The sequence below is a fragment of the Lepidochelys kempii genome, chromosome 7 (assembly GCF_965140285.1).
Source record: "Lepidochelys kempii isolate rLepKem1 chromosome 7, rLepKem1.hap1, whole genome shotgun sequence".
Taxonomy (NCBI): Eukaryota; Metazoa; Chordata; order Testudines; family Cheloniidae; genus Lepidochelys; species Lepidochelys kempii.
This window is the reverse complement of record NC_136386.1, coordinates 31,765,653-31,780,191: the sequence shown is the minus strand read 5'-3', so window position 1 is coordinate 31,780,191 and position 14,539 is coordinate 31,765,653. Positions and strand designations below refer to the sequence as shown.

Here is a 14,539-nt window from a genome sequence, read left to right as displayed (position 1 = left end):
TGGCTTGTACCTTTGGAAGCACAGTTGACTTTATTAGCTTCTCTGAAAGTGGATACAAAAGGCTGACATAATATCTCATGAATACCCCTTGCACAGAAGCAATCTCTGATCCTGAGCCAGTAAAACATGCGGGCGTGTTTGATTTTAATCTGACTAATTGGTATCAAGACCTAGAGTCTGTTTAGTTTCTCCTCTCAAATGATTTCCTTGAGTGGTTCCAATCTGGAAGCTTTCAGCAGAACCTTGTCTTCCCGTCCTACATCTGTAATCACTCTGGACCTTCTCCTATAAGGGAATAAGAAGAGACCACATGATTATATAACAATTCTGCATTTCTTTTAATCTTTTCATCACAACAAGTCATGACTCTGTAAATAGGGATTAGCTAAGCCTCCCAATAGCTCTGTGAATTACACTATCCCTCTTTTATCCCCCCCAACCCGCATAATGCAGCATGGACTCAGTCTAGAGGTCCTGGAGTTGTGGTCCCCAGGAGAGCAAAGAACAGGCGTCAAAGGGTCAAGATCACCTTCTCCTTCCCATGTAGGAGTCAGGCTCTTGGCTCGGGCAGGAGCAGGGGGAATGATTGTCATGTCCTATGAATATTTTTGAGTTTTGAAAAATGTTCCTGTCCCCAATTGGGATGAAAAGTCAAAACCTCAAAAATTGTCATAAATCAAAAAACTGAAAAAAAATCATTTTGAATCAATTAAAATGTTTCATTTCAATAATTTTGAAACATTTTGTTTTGATTTTGACCAAATTACTTATTTAATTTGTTTTTCTTACCGTTAGCTTAAATTTCTGAGAGGAAAGTCATTTCAAACCAGAAAACCACTTTATTTTTGTTTTGAAAATGTCGACAAATTTATTTTAAAGAATGTTTTTCAATTCACCAACACTGACATTTTCCCATAAACAGTTTTGGTTTTGACGAATTGGCATTTTCCAACCAAAAAAATTTGGAAAATTCACAACCAGCTCCAGTCCTGGCTAGTTGCCAGCTGCAGGGTCCTGATATAGAAACCATTGAGAAGCGCTGATCTAAAGAACAGGATGAGGGAGTGAGAACTGATGGCAATCCCAGCCCTGCCACTAACTCACTGGGTGACTTTGGGCACGTCACTTTCCTTCCCTATGGCCCATACTTTGCATTATGGTAGCACCTTGAAGACACCAACCAAGACCAGGGCACCACAGTGCTATACAGATCCCGACTGAGATCAGGGCCCCACTATGCCAAGTGCTTCATAGACCCCGACTGAGATCAGGGCCCTATTGTGTCAGGAGCTGCACAGTCCCCGACTGAGATCAGGGCCCCATTGCGCCAGGCACTGCACAGACCCTGGCTGAGATTGGGGCCCCCTGTGCAGGGTGTTATGCATGTAATCCTTGTGGCCTGAAGCCCTAGGGAGGTGGGAGCTGACTGTTGTGAACAGTTTGTGAACAGGAAGAAGAGTAGTCCAGAGCTGCTTAAGAACTCCAGATGGACAGGGCACCATGGGATGGGAGGTCTCTGCCAGCATCTGTCGATGAGGAAAGAGAAATGTCCAAATGGAGCAGGCTTCATTTCAGACAGCCGCCCAACCTGAAGCAAATACTCACCAGCAACCACACACCACACAACAGAACTGCTAACCCAGGAACCTATCCTTGCAACAAAGCCCGTTGCCAACTGTGTCCACATATCTATTCAGGGGACACCATCATAGGGCCTAATCACATCAGCCACATGATCAGAGGCTCGTTCACCTGCACATCTACCAATGTGATATATGCCATCATGTGCCAGCAATGCCCCTCTGCCATGTACATTGACCAAACTTGACAGTCTCTACGTAAAAAAATAAATGGACATAAATCAGATGTCAAGAATTATAACATTCAAAAACCAGTCAGAGAACACTTCAGTCTCCTTGGTCACTTGATTCCAGACCTAAAAGTGGCAATTCTTCAACAAAAAAACTTCAAAAACAGACTCCGAGAGACTGCTGAATTGGAATTAATTTGCAAACTGGATACAATTAACTTAGGCTTGAATAAAGACTGGGAGTGGATGGGTCATTACACAAAGTAAAACTATTTCCCCATGTTCATTCCTCCCCCCTCCCCTGCACCCCTCCCCACTGTTCCTCACACGTTCTTGTCAACTGCTGGAAATGGCCCACCTTGATTATCACTACAAAAGGTTCCTCCCCACTCCCCCGCTCTCCTGCTGGTAATAGTTCACCTTACCTGATCATTCTTGTTACAGTGTGTATGGTAACACCCATTGTTTCATGTTCTCTGTGTATATAAAATCTCCCCACTGTATTTTCCACTACATGCATCCGATGAAGTGAGCTGTAGCTCACGAAAGCTTCTGCTCAAATAAATTTGTTAGTCTCTAAGGTGCCACAAGTACTCCTTTTCTTTGTGCTAATTTGGGGCATTTTGGTTAAAATATAGTTAAGTTTTGAGTTTTGGGGCAATAAAATGCTATTGACCCTGCTGGGAAATGAAAGGACAAGTGAACAGCACCAGACATGCTGGGTGAGGGGGTCACCCTAACTGACACCACAGTCACCGTTGGGGCACCAACGGGCACCAACGGGCACCGTTGGGTAAGGGAGCCTCATGAGAAAAGAAAGAGAAGGGCTCCTGCTAGCTGTGGGTTGAACTAAACTGGCTTTGAGATGGTGTACGGTGCAGTGGTGGGGAGTAGAGCTGAGGTGCCTTTGAGGCAGCCTTTGAGGTGCCTTTGAGGCAGAGACCAGGGCTGAGCTGAGGCAGTGTGTTGGTGCTGACAGGGCTTGGGACTCTGCCCTGTCAGAGGGGCTTGGAGGGACTCTGCTGCAGACCTTTCTGCCTAGCAAGCAAAGCTGAAATCAGGCCACTGGAGCAGCCCAGGCAGTATGGCCAGACTCCACCAGCCCCGGGCAGCAAACCGTGATGATGCTGAGAAGGGAAGTGGCTGGAATGTCTGAGCTGCTCACAACTGTGAAAGGTTTCAGAGTAACAGCCGTGTTAGTCTGTATTCGCAAAAAGAAAAGGGGTACTTGTGGCACCTTAGAGACTAACCAATTTATTTGAGCATAAGCTTTTGCATCCAATGAAGTGAGCTGTAGCTCACGAAAGCTTAAGCTCAAATAAATTTGTTAGCTTCTAAGGTGCCACAAGTCCTCCTTTTCTTTTTACAACTGTGAAAGGAGGCCTGAGGCTGGGATTACTGCCAAAATACCCGGGGGAGGGGGAGAGTCTTACTTAACAGTTTGTATTAATTAATTGCTGGCTTTCTCAAGTTAGTTCTGTTGCCCCCTTCCCCCATCCTCATAAAGCTTTTTTTATTAACCCCTACACTCAGTGCTTGCAAGTGGGAAAGTATTACCTATCAAGGGTGCCAAGGGTGGTGTATACAGTTTTCCAGGTTTCTGGGTTGGGGCTTAAGCTGGTGTTTACATTTTTTGAAGGACCCGATTGAAAACTGAATCCCACCGCTGACAACACCTAATTACACACATGTTCGCTGAGATCAGGGCCTCATTGTGCTGGGTGCTGCACAGACCCCGGTGAGGTCAGGGCCCCATTGTGCCAGGCGCTGCACAGACTCACACTAAGAGACAGACCCTGAAGAGCTTAAAATCTAAATAGACAAAGGGTGGGAGGGGAAACACAGGCATAGAGAGGGGAAGGGGCTTGCCTAAGCTCAGGCTGGTGGAGATAGAAATAGAACCCAGGTCTCTGAGCCCCAGCCCATTGCCCTAGCCTCTCCACTAGCTGTCCGTAATAGTCACAGAAATTACTCACTGCCTCTCGATGTCTTCTATGGTGTCTGGCAACGGCATGTTACGGGTCTCAGGCAGGAAGCAGGTGGCGATGCCGGATACAACAGGGGCAGCTCCATAGATGATCAGCGGCAGGGAGGGTAAGTACTCACTGGTCATTTGCACAAGCGGGGCCACTATGCCGCCCACCCGAGCCAGGGTGTTCACAAACCCCATTCCGGTCTGTCTGCCATGGAGAGAGAACAGTCAGGGACTGGGAACCAGCCCTCAGCTGGGTTTGCCTTTTCTGAGCTACAAATCTCCATGTTGTTTATTCACAACTTGCATACCTAATCTACTCTCTAACCTGCCTGCCTGCAATGTCCTGTCAGAAAGCAGTAGAACAAGGTATGCTGATTCATTCAGTCTGCCTTATCCAATAGATTCGTTTGGATTTGCATCTCCTAACAGCTGTAGGAAACCCAGTGGCTCAGCTGACCAGAGCTCTTGCTGTCATTCTGTCATTGCCATCTCCTTGAGGTTAATCATGCAGGGTGAAAACTGCAACACAGCCCAGCAGCCCAGGTAGGACTCCTTAATGGGCGTTTGCATCTACATACCTAATCACGGTGGGGTAGAGCTCTCCTGTATAGAGGAAGGCACAGTTGAATGAGGCAGCCAGGCAGCCCTTTCCAAACACAGCCAAAAGAGTGCGCAGGGTCTGCAGATCTAGGGAGAGGGAAAGGATGACATCAGCAGGTGCTGCTGGAACTTAGCTCTTTGCACAGTATGGGCATGCAAACACAGTCCTTAATCTCCCTGTCCTCGAGTTCCCCCCCAACTCTGTAAAAAGAGTCAGTAATTACAAGAGGTTGAATTTTTTTTTGGTCAAAAAGTAATTTCCAAGAAAAATGTCTTTATGCTGCAAATTAATTGTTGTCTTGTTTTTTAATGGTCAGATTATATTTCCAGGATGCACCGTGGCCTCCCCATATTATTTATTATTTGTATTATCGTAGTGCCTAGGAGCCCCAGTCATGGGCCAGGAAAGAGAGAGTCCCTGTCCCAAAGAGCTGGCAATCTATGTATAAGACAAATGATGACATGGATACAGACAGATAAATACATAAGAATGGCCATACTGGGTCAGGCCAATGGTCCATCTAGCCCAGTATCCTGTCTTCCGACAGTGGCCAACACCTGATGTTTCAGAGGGAATGAACAGGGCAATTACTGAGTGATCCCTTCCCTGTCATCCACTCCCAACTTCTGGCAGTTAGAGGCTTAGGACACCCAGAACATGGGATTGTGTCCCTGAGCATCTTGGCTAATAGCCATTGATGGACCTGTCCTCCATGAACTTACCCAATTCTTTTTCAAACTCAGTTATAGTTTTGGCCTTCACAACATCCCCTGGCAACGAGTTCCACTGGTTGACTGTGTGTTATGTGAAGAAGTCCTGCCTTGTGTTTATTTTAAATCTGCTGCCTATTGATTTCATTGGGTGACCCTTGGTTCATCATGGGGCAGCACAAGGAAACAATGAGACACTATTGGCAAGCACGGTAGGGCGTGGTTTCAGCACACCAGCAACCTAACCACTGTCAAGTTTTTTGTAGGCTTCAGAGCAGAGGGAGTTTTAAGCAGGGTTTTGAAGGAGGATATGATGTTAATTTTGCTGATGCTTACAGGGAACTTTTCCCAAGCATGAGGGGCAGCATGGGGGAAAGCACAAAGGTGCTTGTTTGAAAATGTAACAAGTGGGTGATAGAAGCTGATATCATAGACTGATTGGAGTCGATCTTTTAATATTGAATGAGAGCTGTTAGGGCAGGTGGGGATAGGTTATGAAGAGTCTTGAGAGTGAAGACAAGTAGCTTATATTTGATATGATAAGAAGGAACCAGTAAAGGGAAGCAAAGAGATGGGAAGTGATGAGTCATGGCAGCTGCATGGCATTATGGGAGACAAAGTCTGGCTAGGGACCCCAGCATTTCAGAATTAAAATTTGGGTGGGGGGAAGAAGTGCCATGGGTGTTCATTTTTTTACTGAAAAATGGAAATTTTCTGTGTGAAGCTGATGACTTTCACATAAAACTTAATTTAGCCAATCCCCCAATTTTCTGTTGAAAAACAGTTTGAATGAAAACATTTTCAACCACCTTTAATATACAGACGTTGCTTTTATAGACTATTCTTGTAACATTACTCTTGCTGTATCTTGCGTATATGCTAATTAAATTATATGTATGCTAAATGTATATACATGCTAATACATGCTGATTAAAATCAGAGCATGCAGATCGATAGTGCACCAGGACCTCACCTTGTGGCACAAATATGTTGGCCAGGATTGCAAGCCCTGCTAGGATGAGAGCAGAAGCCTGGGTGACTCTCCGGCCAATGAAACTGATCATGAAGAAACCAATCAGCTTTGCAGGGATGTCGACAGCTCCATATACCACCTGGATGAGGTAAATGCTGACCCCAAAATTCTGCAGGTCCATGGCCAGCCCATAATAGGCAAAACTGGTGGAGAACCTGTCGTTGATGGCACAAAAATGCATGGTACAATGGAAAGTCTGCAGAGCGCAGTACCTCCTGTTGCCACTGGGAGTGCTGTAAAATGCTCTCTGGCCTGGGACTTGGGGGACCGCATTTCAATTCCCCTGTGTCACAGACTCCCTTGTCTGACCTTCAGCAAGTCACTTAGTTTCTCTGTGCTTCAGTTCCCCTTCTATAAAAATGGAGGCAATAATCCTACCTCTGGTCTACTTAGATTGTAAACTCCTGAAAGTAGGGCCTGGCCCTGTCTCGTCCTACTGTACAGCACTAAGCACAACAGCATTTGGATCTCAGCCGGTCGTACCATCATAACAAAAGCCCCTGGTTTATTTTCTGCCCTTCCACCCTCTTTGCCTCCCTCTGCAGCTGAATGAACCCACCTACCATATGAAGCACAGGCACCAGGATACCCGGCGTACAGACGGTGTACGCACCAGATCGGCAGCTGTGTGGGTGGACTTGGCTGCGGACATTTCTTTTTGCAGGCTGGCTCTCAAGTCCTGTGGGGAAGAGACACCGGAGAGTTTATATCTTCCCCAAATCCTTGGTTATTTAAATCCTTATCGTTATGACTTGGGGTATTCTCGCTATCCGTGTAAACACCCGGGGTCTGGAGCTGCTGCAATAGTGAGTGCCATCACCGGCCGAGCCAGTCTTCAGGCTGCAGTACCCCTGGCTACCACTGGGAGATGCAGGTAGCCGAGGGAAGCGGCAAAGAGCAGGACGGGCAACCTCCAGTGGGGCTATTTCAACTCATAGCACAGGGCTCCTTGTTTAGGGCACTGTGCAAAGTACTGAACGCCTCCTACGGATTGGAAGGGTGCATCCTATGAGGTCTCCCATTCTAACATCCCCTTAGCAAGCTACGTTTCCAGACAGCAATTCATGTGCTAGATTTCTATGGGGATCACCCTGTCAGTACGCCTGGCTGTCTCTTTTACTGGAGTTGTTAAGGCCTATGGATATGATTTTTTTGGATTCTTTATTGCTATTGTTTCACAACAGCTATAGCTGGACTCTACGACTTGATTTCTGGGCTTGGGAGAGTGTATATTTATTACCCTCTTGGCACCAAGTGTTCATGTGTCCCTGTCTAGAACTGGACAAAATGTTTTGGCTGAAACTTTTTTCAGTGAAAAATGCAGATTTGGTGACATCAAAACAAATTGCAAATTTTTGTCAATTTCACCAAATTGTTTTGGAAAATTAAAAACAAACAACCAGCCACCAAATTGAAGTGTTTTATTTTTACATTTTTGAAATAAAATGTTTTGATTTTTTTATTTGAAGCAAATTTTTGTTTTGAAATTTTCTTTAATTTTATATAAATATTTTTTGTAAATGTTAAAAAATGCTCAAATTAAAAAAGCATCATTTCATGGTGAATGAAAATTTGGCCTGAACTGAATATTTTCCCTTTCGATTTGCCAAAAACTTTGAAAAAAATTGTTTTCAGTTTGACCTGAAATAATTTTTTTCCACAAGTTTTTGGAATTGCCAGTAACCGAAAAAATCCATTATTTGCCCAGCTCTTTCCCTCTTTGTGTGTGTGTGCGTGTGTTTTCCCCCTCTGGAGAAGGGGTGTATGAGTTTGCTCTATGGTGTGTTCGTGTGTGTCAGTCCTCTCTCTGACAATCACGGGGTGAGAGGCACGCAGATAAGATCCATGTATTACAACCTCCCTTTTAGCCTATTCAATTCCTCACCTCTACGCTGAGTTTGTCCCCTTCTTCCTTTCGCCCATTTATTTGTGCCACTTTCTGCAGCTCCTTTAATGCCTGGTTCAGTTTGCCGGCTGTTGCAAGCCAGCGGGCCGACTCTGTGAACCACCTGTTTGGAACCAAAAGGGCACATGGTAGCCAGCTTCCCTGCCATCGGCCTTGGTGCAGGGCAGGGCTGATGATGACCCCACGTGGTGACACCAGGAAGTGCAGGGTTGAAAACCCAGGGGAACCCCAGGGCTGTGTTTGTCCAGCAGCTTAATAAAGAATTGCCTGTATGTTCATTACAACAGGATACTTTTCACCATGAGAAACACCAAGACTCAGGACACCTGGGGCTCCCAACCTATGTATGATACAGAAAGAGTCTGTTGCAGTTCAGGTAGGGTGACCAAATGTCCCGATATTGTCTTATATACACAACTATAGTACTCCCCCCCCCCCCCCCCAAAAAAAGTGTCCCAATTTTTCACACTTGCTATTTTGTCACCCCAAGTTCGGAAACATTTCAAAACTCCTCTGTCTCTATGTGCTTAGAATAGATGCAGTGTTCAGGCTAAAGGAGCAAGTTGAGAAGCAGTGTGGTCTAATGGATAGGGTACAGCATTAGGAGGCAGGGCAGCTGGGTTCTCTTCTTGGCTGTAGAACTGCCTGTCTTGTGACCTTTGGCAAATCACTTCCCAGCTGGTTCTCTGCCCAAAGATCATCTGTTGCATCTGTAAGCATGTCTGGGCAGGAACAGTGTCTGTACAGCTCCTAGCCCTGGTCTGTAGGGGCTACCATAATAATAATGGTCTTGTGAGTAGGACACTAGCTTTGGAAACCTAGGTTCATTTTCCTGCTCTACCACAGATGCCCCATGTGACTTTGGGCAAGTCACTCCATATTTCTGCGCATCAGCTCCGCAGTCTGTAAAATGTGAATAATTACCCTTCCCTTTTCTATTTAGACTGTGAGCTCTTTAGGACAGGGCCTCTCTTTCAATGTGTGTCTATGTCGCACCCAGCACAATGGGACCCTGAACTCAGATGAGGCCTCTAGATGCTACTACCATAATATGAAAAATCACAATCAGTGCAACCTCAGATTGGGACCCCCACTGTGCCAAGTGCTGGACAGACATACAGTGAGAGACACGCCCAGTGTCTGAGAGTTTGCAGTCTGAACATCTTCCAGAACCCCTTGGTCCACGCAAGGGATAACAGGGAAGTCCCCATGCTGGCAAGGTTTACAAGTGGGAATGACACCTACCAGCCATAGAAGAAGAAGATGAAATAGGGCACCGAAACAGCCAACTGCAGCCAGCGCCAATCTGGGATGACATAGGCTAGCCCAGCCAGAATGAACTGCCCAATGCTGTAACTATATCCTGTCACCATGCCAATTGCTGCCCGGAGTTTAGTGGGGGCCCACTCCACAGCTGCATGAGGAGATAAAAGGGGGAAGAGCGTCAAAGTCCAGAGAACACCAATCCCAGCTTTCAAAGCCACCTGCACACCTAAATCCACCCCCAAACAAGTGAGTGGAATTTCAGCAGAGTAGGGAGAATAATGGATTTTTCATTTTGGTGGCAACTTCAAAAAGAAAAAGGAAAAAAAAACAGAAAAAAATTCATTTTGGGCCAACCAGAATTTTTTTTTTTTTTTTAATTTTTGGGCAAATCAGAGAGTTGAAAAAGGTTTCATTTTGGGTTAAATTAGCTGTTTTGTTTTGCCTGTCAAGAGGTTTTTGTCATGTTTTGGAATTTAAAAAAAATATAAAATTCAAGGAAATTTTGAAATGAAAAGTCATTTGAACCAAAAAAATGAAAACGTTTCAACTTTTTCTGATTTGTTTTTGACGTGAACAATGTGGCTGAACCAACATGAATTCACTAAACGTTTTATGGAAAAAAGTTTCAGCTCAAAAATATCACCCAGCTCTAGACTGCAGCTCTTTGCAGGGGGGGACTGTCTTTTAGTTCTGTTTTTAAAGGGACTCTAGCACAATGGGATCCTGACCCATGACTGGGGCTCCGAGGTGTGGCCACCTTTCTGGTCAGACTATAAGCTGTTTGAAGGGTGAATAACGCCTCACCTAGCGTCTCTGTCACATGCATTATATTGTAATGCTCGTTCTCCTCAACATCCTCTTTATCTTAATGTAGGAAGATACTGTTATGCTGGGGGGTTGGAGCTGGTGGGCATAACTGCCACTTTTCATTCAGGATAAAAGTAAGAAACAATCAAGCTCCTTTATGGACCCAGATATCTGAAACAATAGGATCCACCACCCAAAACATAGGCACATAGCAAGGCTTGAGCAGATGCTGAGTCATGTGGCCCATGGGGGTTCCTTGGACAGTGATATAGCACACAGGGCCTGGAGCATGGACTGGTGCAGTTGCGTGTGTCTTTGTGTGTGAGAAAAGCAGCAATAATAGGACAAGTACAAAGAAGCCTGTGACACAGCCAGAGAAGTCCTGGCAGTATGACCCTGAGAAAACACTAGGAAGGAGAACTTTTTGGGCAGAGTGTTGGCTGGAAAAGGGTTGGTACAGTGAGCAAAGAAACTGCCTCCTGCTGTTTGTTTCCTGCTGTGAACAGGGAAACAAGACATTGTAAATAACCAGGAATGCACCAAAGAAATACCTGGCTTCATCATCAACTTCTCCTCTTAATGGAAACATCCTGTAAGACCCCAAAGGACTTGCTGCTTGCTTGGGTCGGTACTTACAGAGGGACACGCAGTTGAGGTTGATCCCCGACAGAGCCATCCCAGTCAGGAAGCGGAAAACGCAGTACATGGCAAAGTTTGATGAGAAAGCAGCACAAGAGCCGGTGATGGCCATTTGCAGACAGGACCAGATCAAGAGTGACTTCCGTCCAAACCTGTGGCAGAGAAAACCAAGGCTAGCTGCTAACAGGCAGGATAGGCTTGTGGCTAGAGTGCTGAGTCATCACTCTGGGGGAAACAGTATGACCCCCATCACTGTGGTAGGGCAGTGCTACAATCCCCATTGTACAGATGGGGAACTCAGACCCAAAGAGAGTAAGGGACTTGCACAAGGTCACAAAGGAAGTCTGTGGCAGAACAGGGGCTTGAACCCAGGTTTTCCCAAGTTCTAGGTGAGTGCCCTAACCACTGGGCTATTTTTCCTCTCTGATTATAAGTGCTGGTAAAGACAGCTGGAAACTGTTAGAACTGGGCCACTACCCGCCCCCACCCTGCATTCATCTCCTGCACCCTACCTAAGTGAAGTGACAGACAGGCATCTTACTTGTCAGAGAGATTTCCAAACACAATCGCTCCCACCAGGACTCCCGCCATATAGATCGACTGAGCCATCTGTTTCAATGTCCGTGAGCCACACACCAGATCCCACTGCAAGTGGGAGAGAAAACACCATCCCAGTGAGAAAGCATGAGGGAGACAAGTCCAGCAAACTTGGTCATAGTGAGAATGGGGGCCCCAAACTCTGATAAGGTTTGTGAAGAACCTAGCAAAATGTGGCCCTGATCTTGGTCAGGATCTGTGCAGCACCCAACATGGTGGGGTCCGAGGTGTCCAGATACTACCACAATACTAGTCCAGATCCTTATCTGGCAGACATCAAAGTAGCTCTGTTGGTTTCAATGAAACTATGCTGGTGGTCACCAGATAGCAATCTGATTCAGCATAGTCACTAGCCAGCCATTGCCAGGAGACTCTTTCTTACCTCGGTGATGATGGTGGAGGTGAAAACACTCTTGTCATATATCCATCCATCCATACAGGGCTCGGTGTCCATCTCGGTCCCATTGGTTGTTGTGGCATTTGGGTCTAGGAGCTGCCACTGGGCGGAGATGAAGCGGAGACACTTCTCCGGCTGCTGGTTCCCATCCACAGGGATGGAGATCTTGAGGAGCTCCTGGCAATACAGGAGGTCAGTAAAGTTGTCATCACAAGTGTAGTTAGCAACAATGGCAATATGGCAGTGGTGCCCAGGGGTAGCAGCGGTAAAGTTCTGCAGGATGTTGTGGCTGGCCATCAGTAATATTGGCAGGACCAATAATGTAACATGGATACTTTGGAAACGGCCCATACTGCCGACCTGCTCTAAAAGTTCTGCAAAAGTCATGTTGCCCCAGACCAGAAGACTCTGACACCTTGAATGTGCTTGTTTTGTGAAATAGATGCACACCCAAAACAATGTGCAGATGTAAATAGAGGAATGCCACTGCTGTTTACTCACAGATACGCACAGCTTTGTGTTTGCTTAGACATCCACTCCCAGTCTTGTCAGACGCTGCAGTCTACTCTGGAAAGACAGAAAGAGTTGCAATGGGTCTAGCAATAGCTCAAAGTGAATTCCTACAACCGAGCGGCCGATTTGGCTGCATTAAGGATCTGCTGATTAAATAAGCAGCTAATCAGAATATCCATGCAATTAAACCAGATGCAAAAATTCTAGGTCATTCCGTGCACAACTAATCCACAGTCTCTTTTGGCTACTAGACAATTCCAAGTTGATTGTGAATCCCAGAAGCCCGATGGAGCAGTTTGGTTGGGAATGCTGTGCCTAGTTGAGCTCCAGGTCAAGAAGTAGATTGTTCAGGGTTCTGCTGCACTTTTAGTTAATCTTTTGTTGGGTTTAATTTGTTTAGTTCCCCTTGGTTTGGAGGGCTTAATGCAAAAAGAAAACTATTTTAAGAGGAATTTTGGAGAAAGGATGTCAAGGGAGAGCCAGGTAGAATATGCCCTTAAATCTGAGTTTTCCAACCCTGATGTACTTTGCACTGTGGAGCAAATCTTGTTGTGTAGATGGTCAACATTTTGGAATTTCACATAGCTCAGCGGGAGTTTCCATGTATCTATAGTGCAGAGGGGCAAGGTATAGAATTGAACTCAGCTGTCAATGAAAGACATAGGGCTATGCTGATTTACACCACCTGGCCTAGCTACACAAGCGTAAATCTGGAGTCACTCCCCTTCAAGCCCCTATTTAACAAAACCAGGGAGAGTCAATGAGCCAGATCCTCCGCTGGTGTAAACAGGCACAGATCTACAATGGAGCTGAGAATCTGGCCCCATACAATTAAAATATAAACCTTGGTAAAATAGACTTACCTGCTTCCTATGTTGCTACCAAGCAATGTCTTTAATAGGCTACAGCTGCTTTTCTCTGTGGGTCAATGGATCATACTCTCACCAAGTAAATTGTCCAGAAATCTTACTGGATCAGTGGAGATCAGGCTATGACAGCAACACATGAGGACAAAGGAGGTGGGACTTGCTCAACTTCTCTCATTAGAACTTGCAACCTCTTTGCCCTTGGCCCAATAACGGCATCAAAAGCCCAGCAGGCAAAGCTTGAGTGCCCCTTTAATGACCCAGTTAGGAGAACCCCCACTTAGCAAATTAATAGACAAGAGCTAACATGATCCCACCATGCAGCCGGGACCTGGAGCAGAACATTATGACTGGGGAATGTAAATATGATGCCTTTCCTGCAGTTCCTGGTATGAGGATGCTTGCCGGTAGAACAAAAATGATGCCAGAGAAACAGATGTGGGATGAACCTTTGAGAGCCAGGGGCTTGTTTCAGAACAAGAAGAAATTTGAAACCTTCTAACAAGGCAAAACAGGTTTCCTGCAAGCTAACAGTCTTATCAGAACACTGTAATAATGCTGGGGATGTGCTCAGCTGGATAGAGCACTGCTCAGGGATTCAGGAGAGCTGGGTTCTGCTTCCAGCTCTGACCTATTGGGTAGCTTTGGGCAAGTCATTTAATCTTGCTGTGCCTCAGTTTCCCCATTTGCAAAAAGGGCACAATTATATTGATCTTCCTGTTAGACCTTAAAAATTTTCCATGTGGCAACTTCTCTTCCTCATGCACAATGGCTTTTTAACAAAATGGAATTTTTCACTAAACTTTTTCATTTTTTAAAGGAAAAAAAATCTATGTATCTATGGAAAAGCTATGGAGAGAGAAATAGATGTACATGAAATAATGTTGCAGTGTTAATGGGTTTGAAAGCAAGCTTAGTACATTCACCCTTTCCCAGTGCAAACTGAAAAGAATTAATGTAAATGTTGCTGGCCAGAAAACAGAAGAGGTTTTCACACCGGAGCAGGCAATTCTGGCCTGCTGACATGAAAATAATGAGGGGACAGGCCATGCCAGCAGTCTTTGTAGCACTGCCAGCATGTGGGGGTCCTGCAGTGATCCGCTCAGCTCATGCTAGTCATTGAGGCATCAGCTGGCTGTAGAAGCTGGTTGCTTGCATAAACTGAACATCCCAGTGAAGAGCCAGATCCTCAGCTGCTGTAATTTGGAATCACTCCCTTGAAGATGAGGAAACTATGCCAGTTTATACCAGCTGGGGATCTGGCCCCATTGACTCCACTGGAGGTTCAGCCAATTTACACCAGCTGGGGATCTGGGTCCATTGACTCCAGTGGAATTACACTGATTTGCACCAGCTGGGAATCTGGCCAACTGTAGCTTTTATGTCCCTAGCTACTTTGTCCCATTTCATTCTCCTTTT

The 14,539-nt window shown here is 45.7% G+C and overlaps 1 protein-coding gene across 1 annotated transcript; it reads right to left on the bottom strand.

Annotated features, from left to right (window-relative positions):
- Positions 1-2: 2 nt before the first annotated feature.
- On the bottom strand, positions 3-12,233 carry LOC140914318 (solute carrier family 22 member 6-B). Its single transcript, XM_073351833.1, has 10 exons — positions 11,727-12,233; positions 11,289-11,392; positions 10,745-10,899; positions 9,281-9,449; positions 8,015-8,138; positions 6,693-6,808; positions 6,070-6,284; positions 4,364-4,472; positions 3,787-3,990; positions 3-285 (listed from the first exon to the last, which is right to left on the bottom strand). The coding sequence occupies exons 1-10, from the start codon at positions 12,126-12,128 to the stop codon at positions 195-197; spliced, it is 1,689 nt and encodes a 562-aa protein (XP_073207934.1). The 5' UTR covers positions 12,129-12,233; the 3' UTR covers positions 3-194.
- Between the last annotated feature and the right edge of the window lie 2,306 nt (positions 12,234-14,539).

Bases quoted from the DNA above. Each gene is read 5' to 3' on its own strand.
- LOC140914318 (XM_073351833.1), bottom strand. From the start codon at position 12,128: ATGACTTTTGCAGAACTTTTAGAGCAGGTCGGCAGTATGGGCCGTTTC. The intron at 10,900-11,288 runs GTAAGATGCCTG...TCTCTGCCACAG, and splicing joins TTTGGAAATCTCTCTGACAA to GTTTGGACGGAAGTCACTCT. The intron at 8,139-9,280 runs GTAGGTGTCATT...GGTTCCAAACAG, and splicing joins ATCTTCTTCTTCTATGGCTG to GTGGTTCACAGAGTCGGCCC.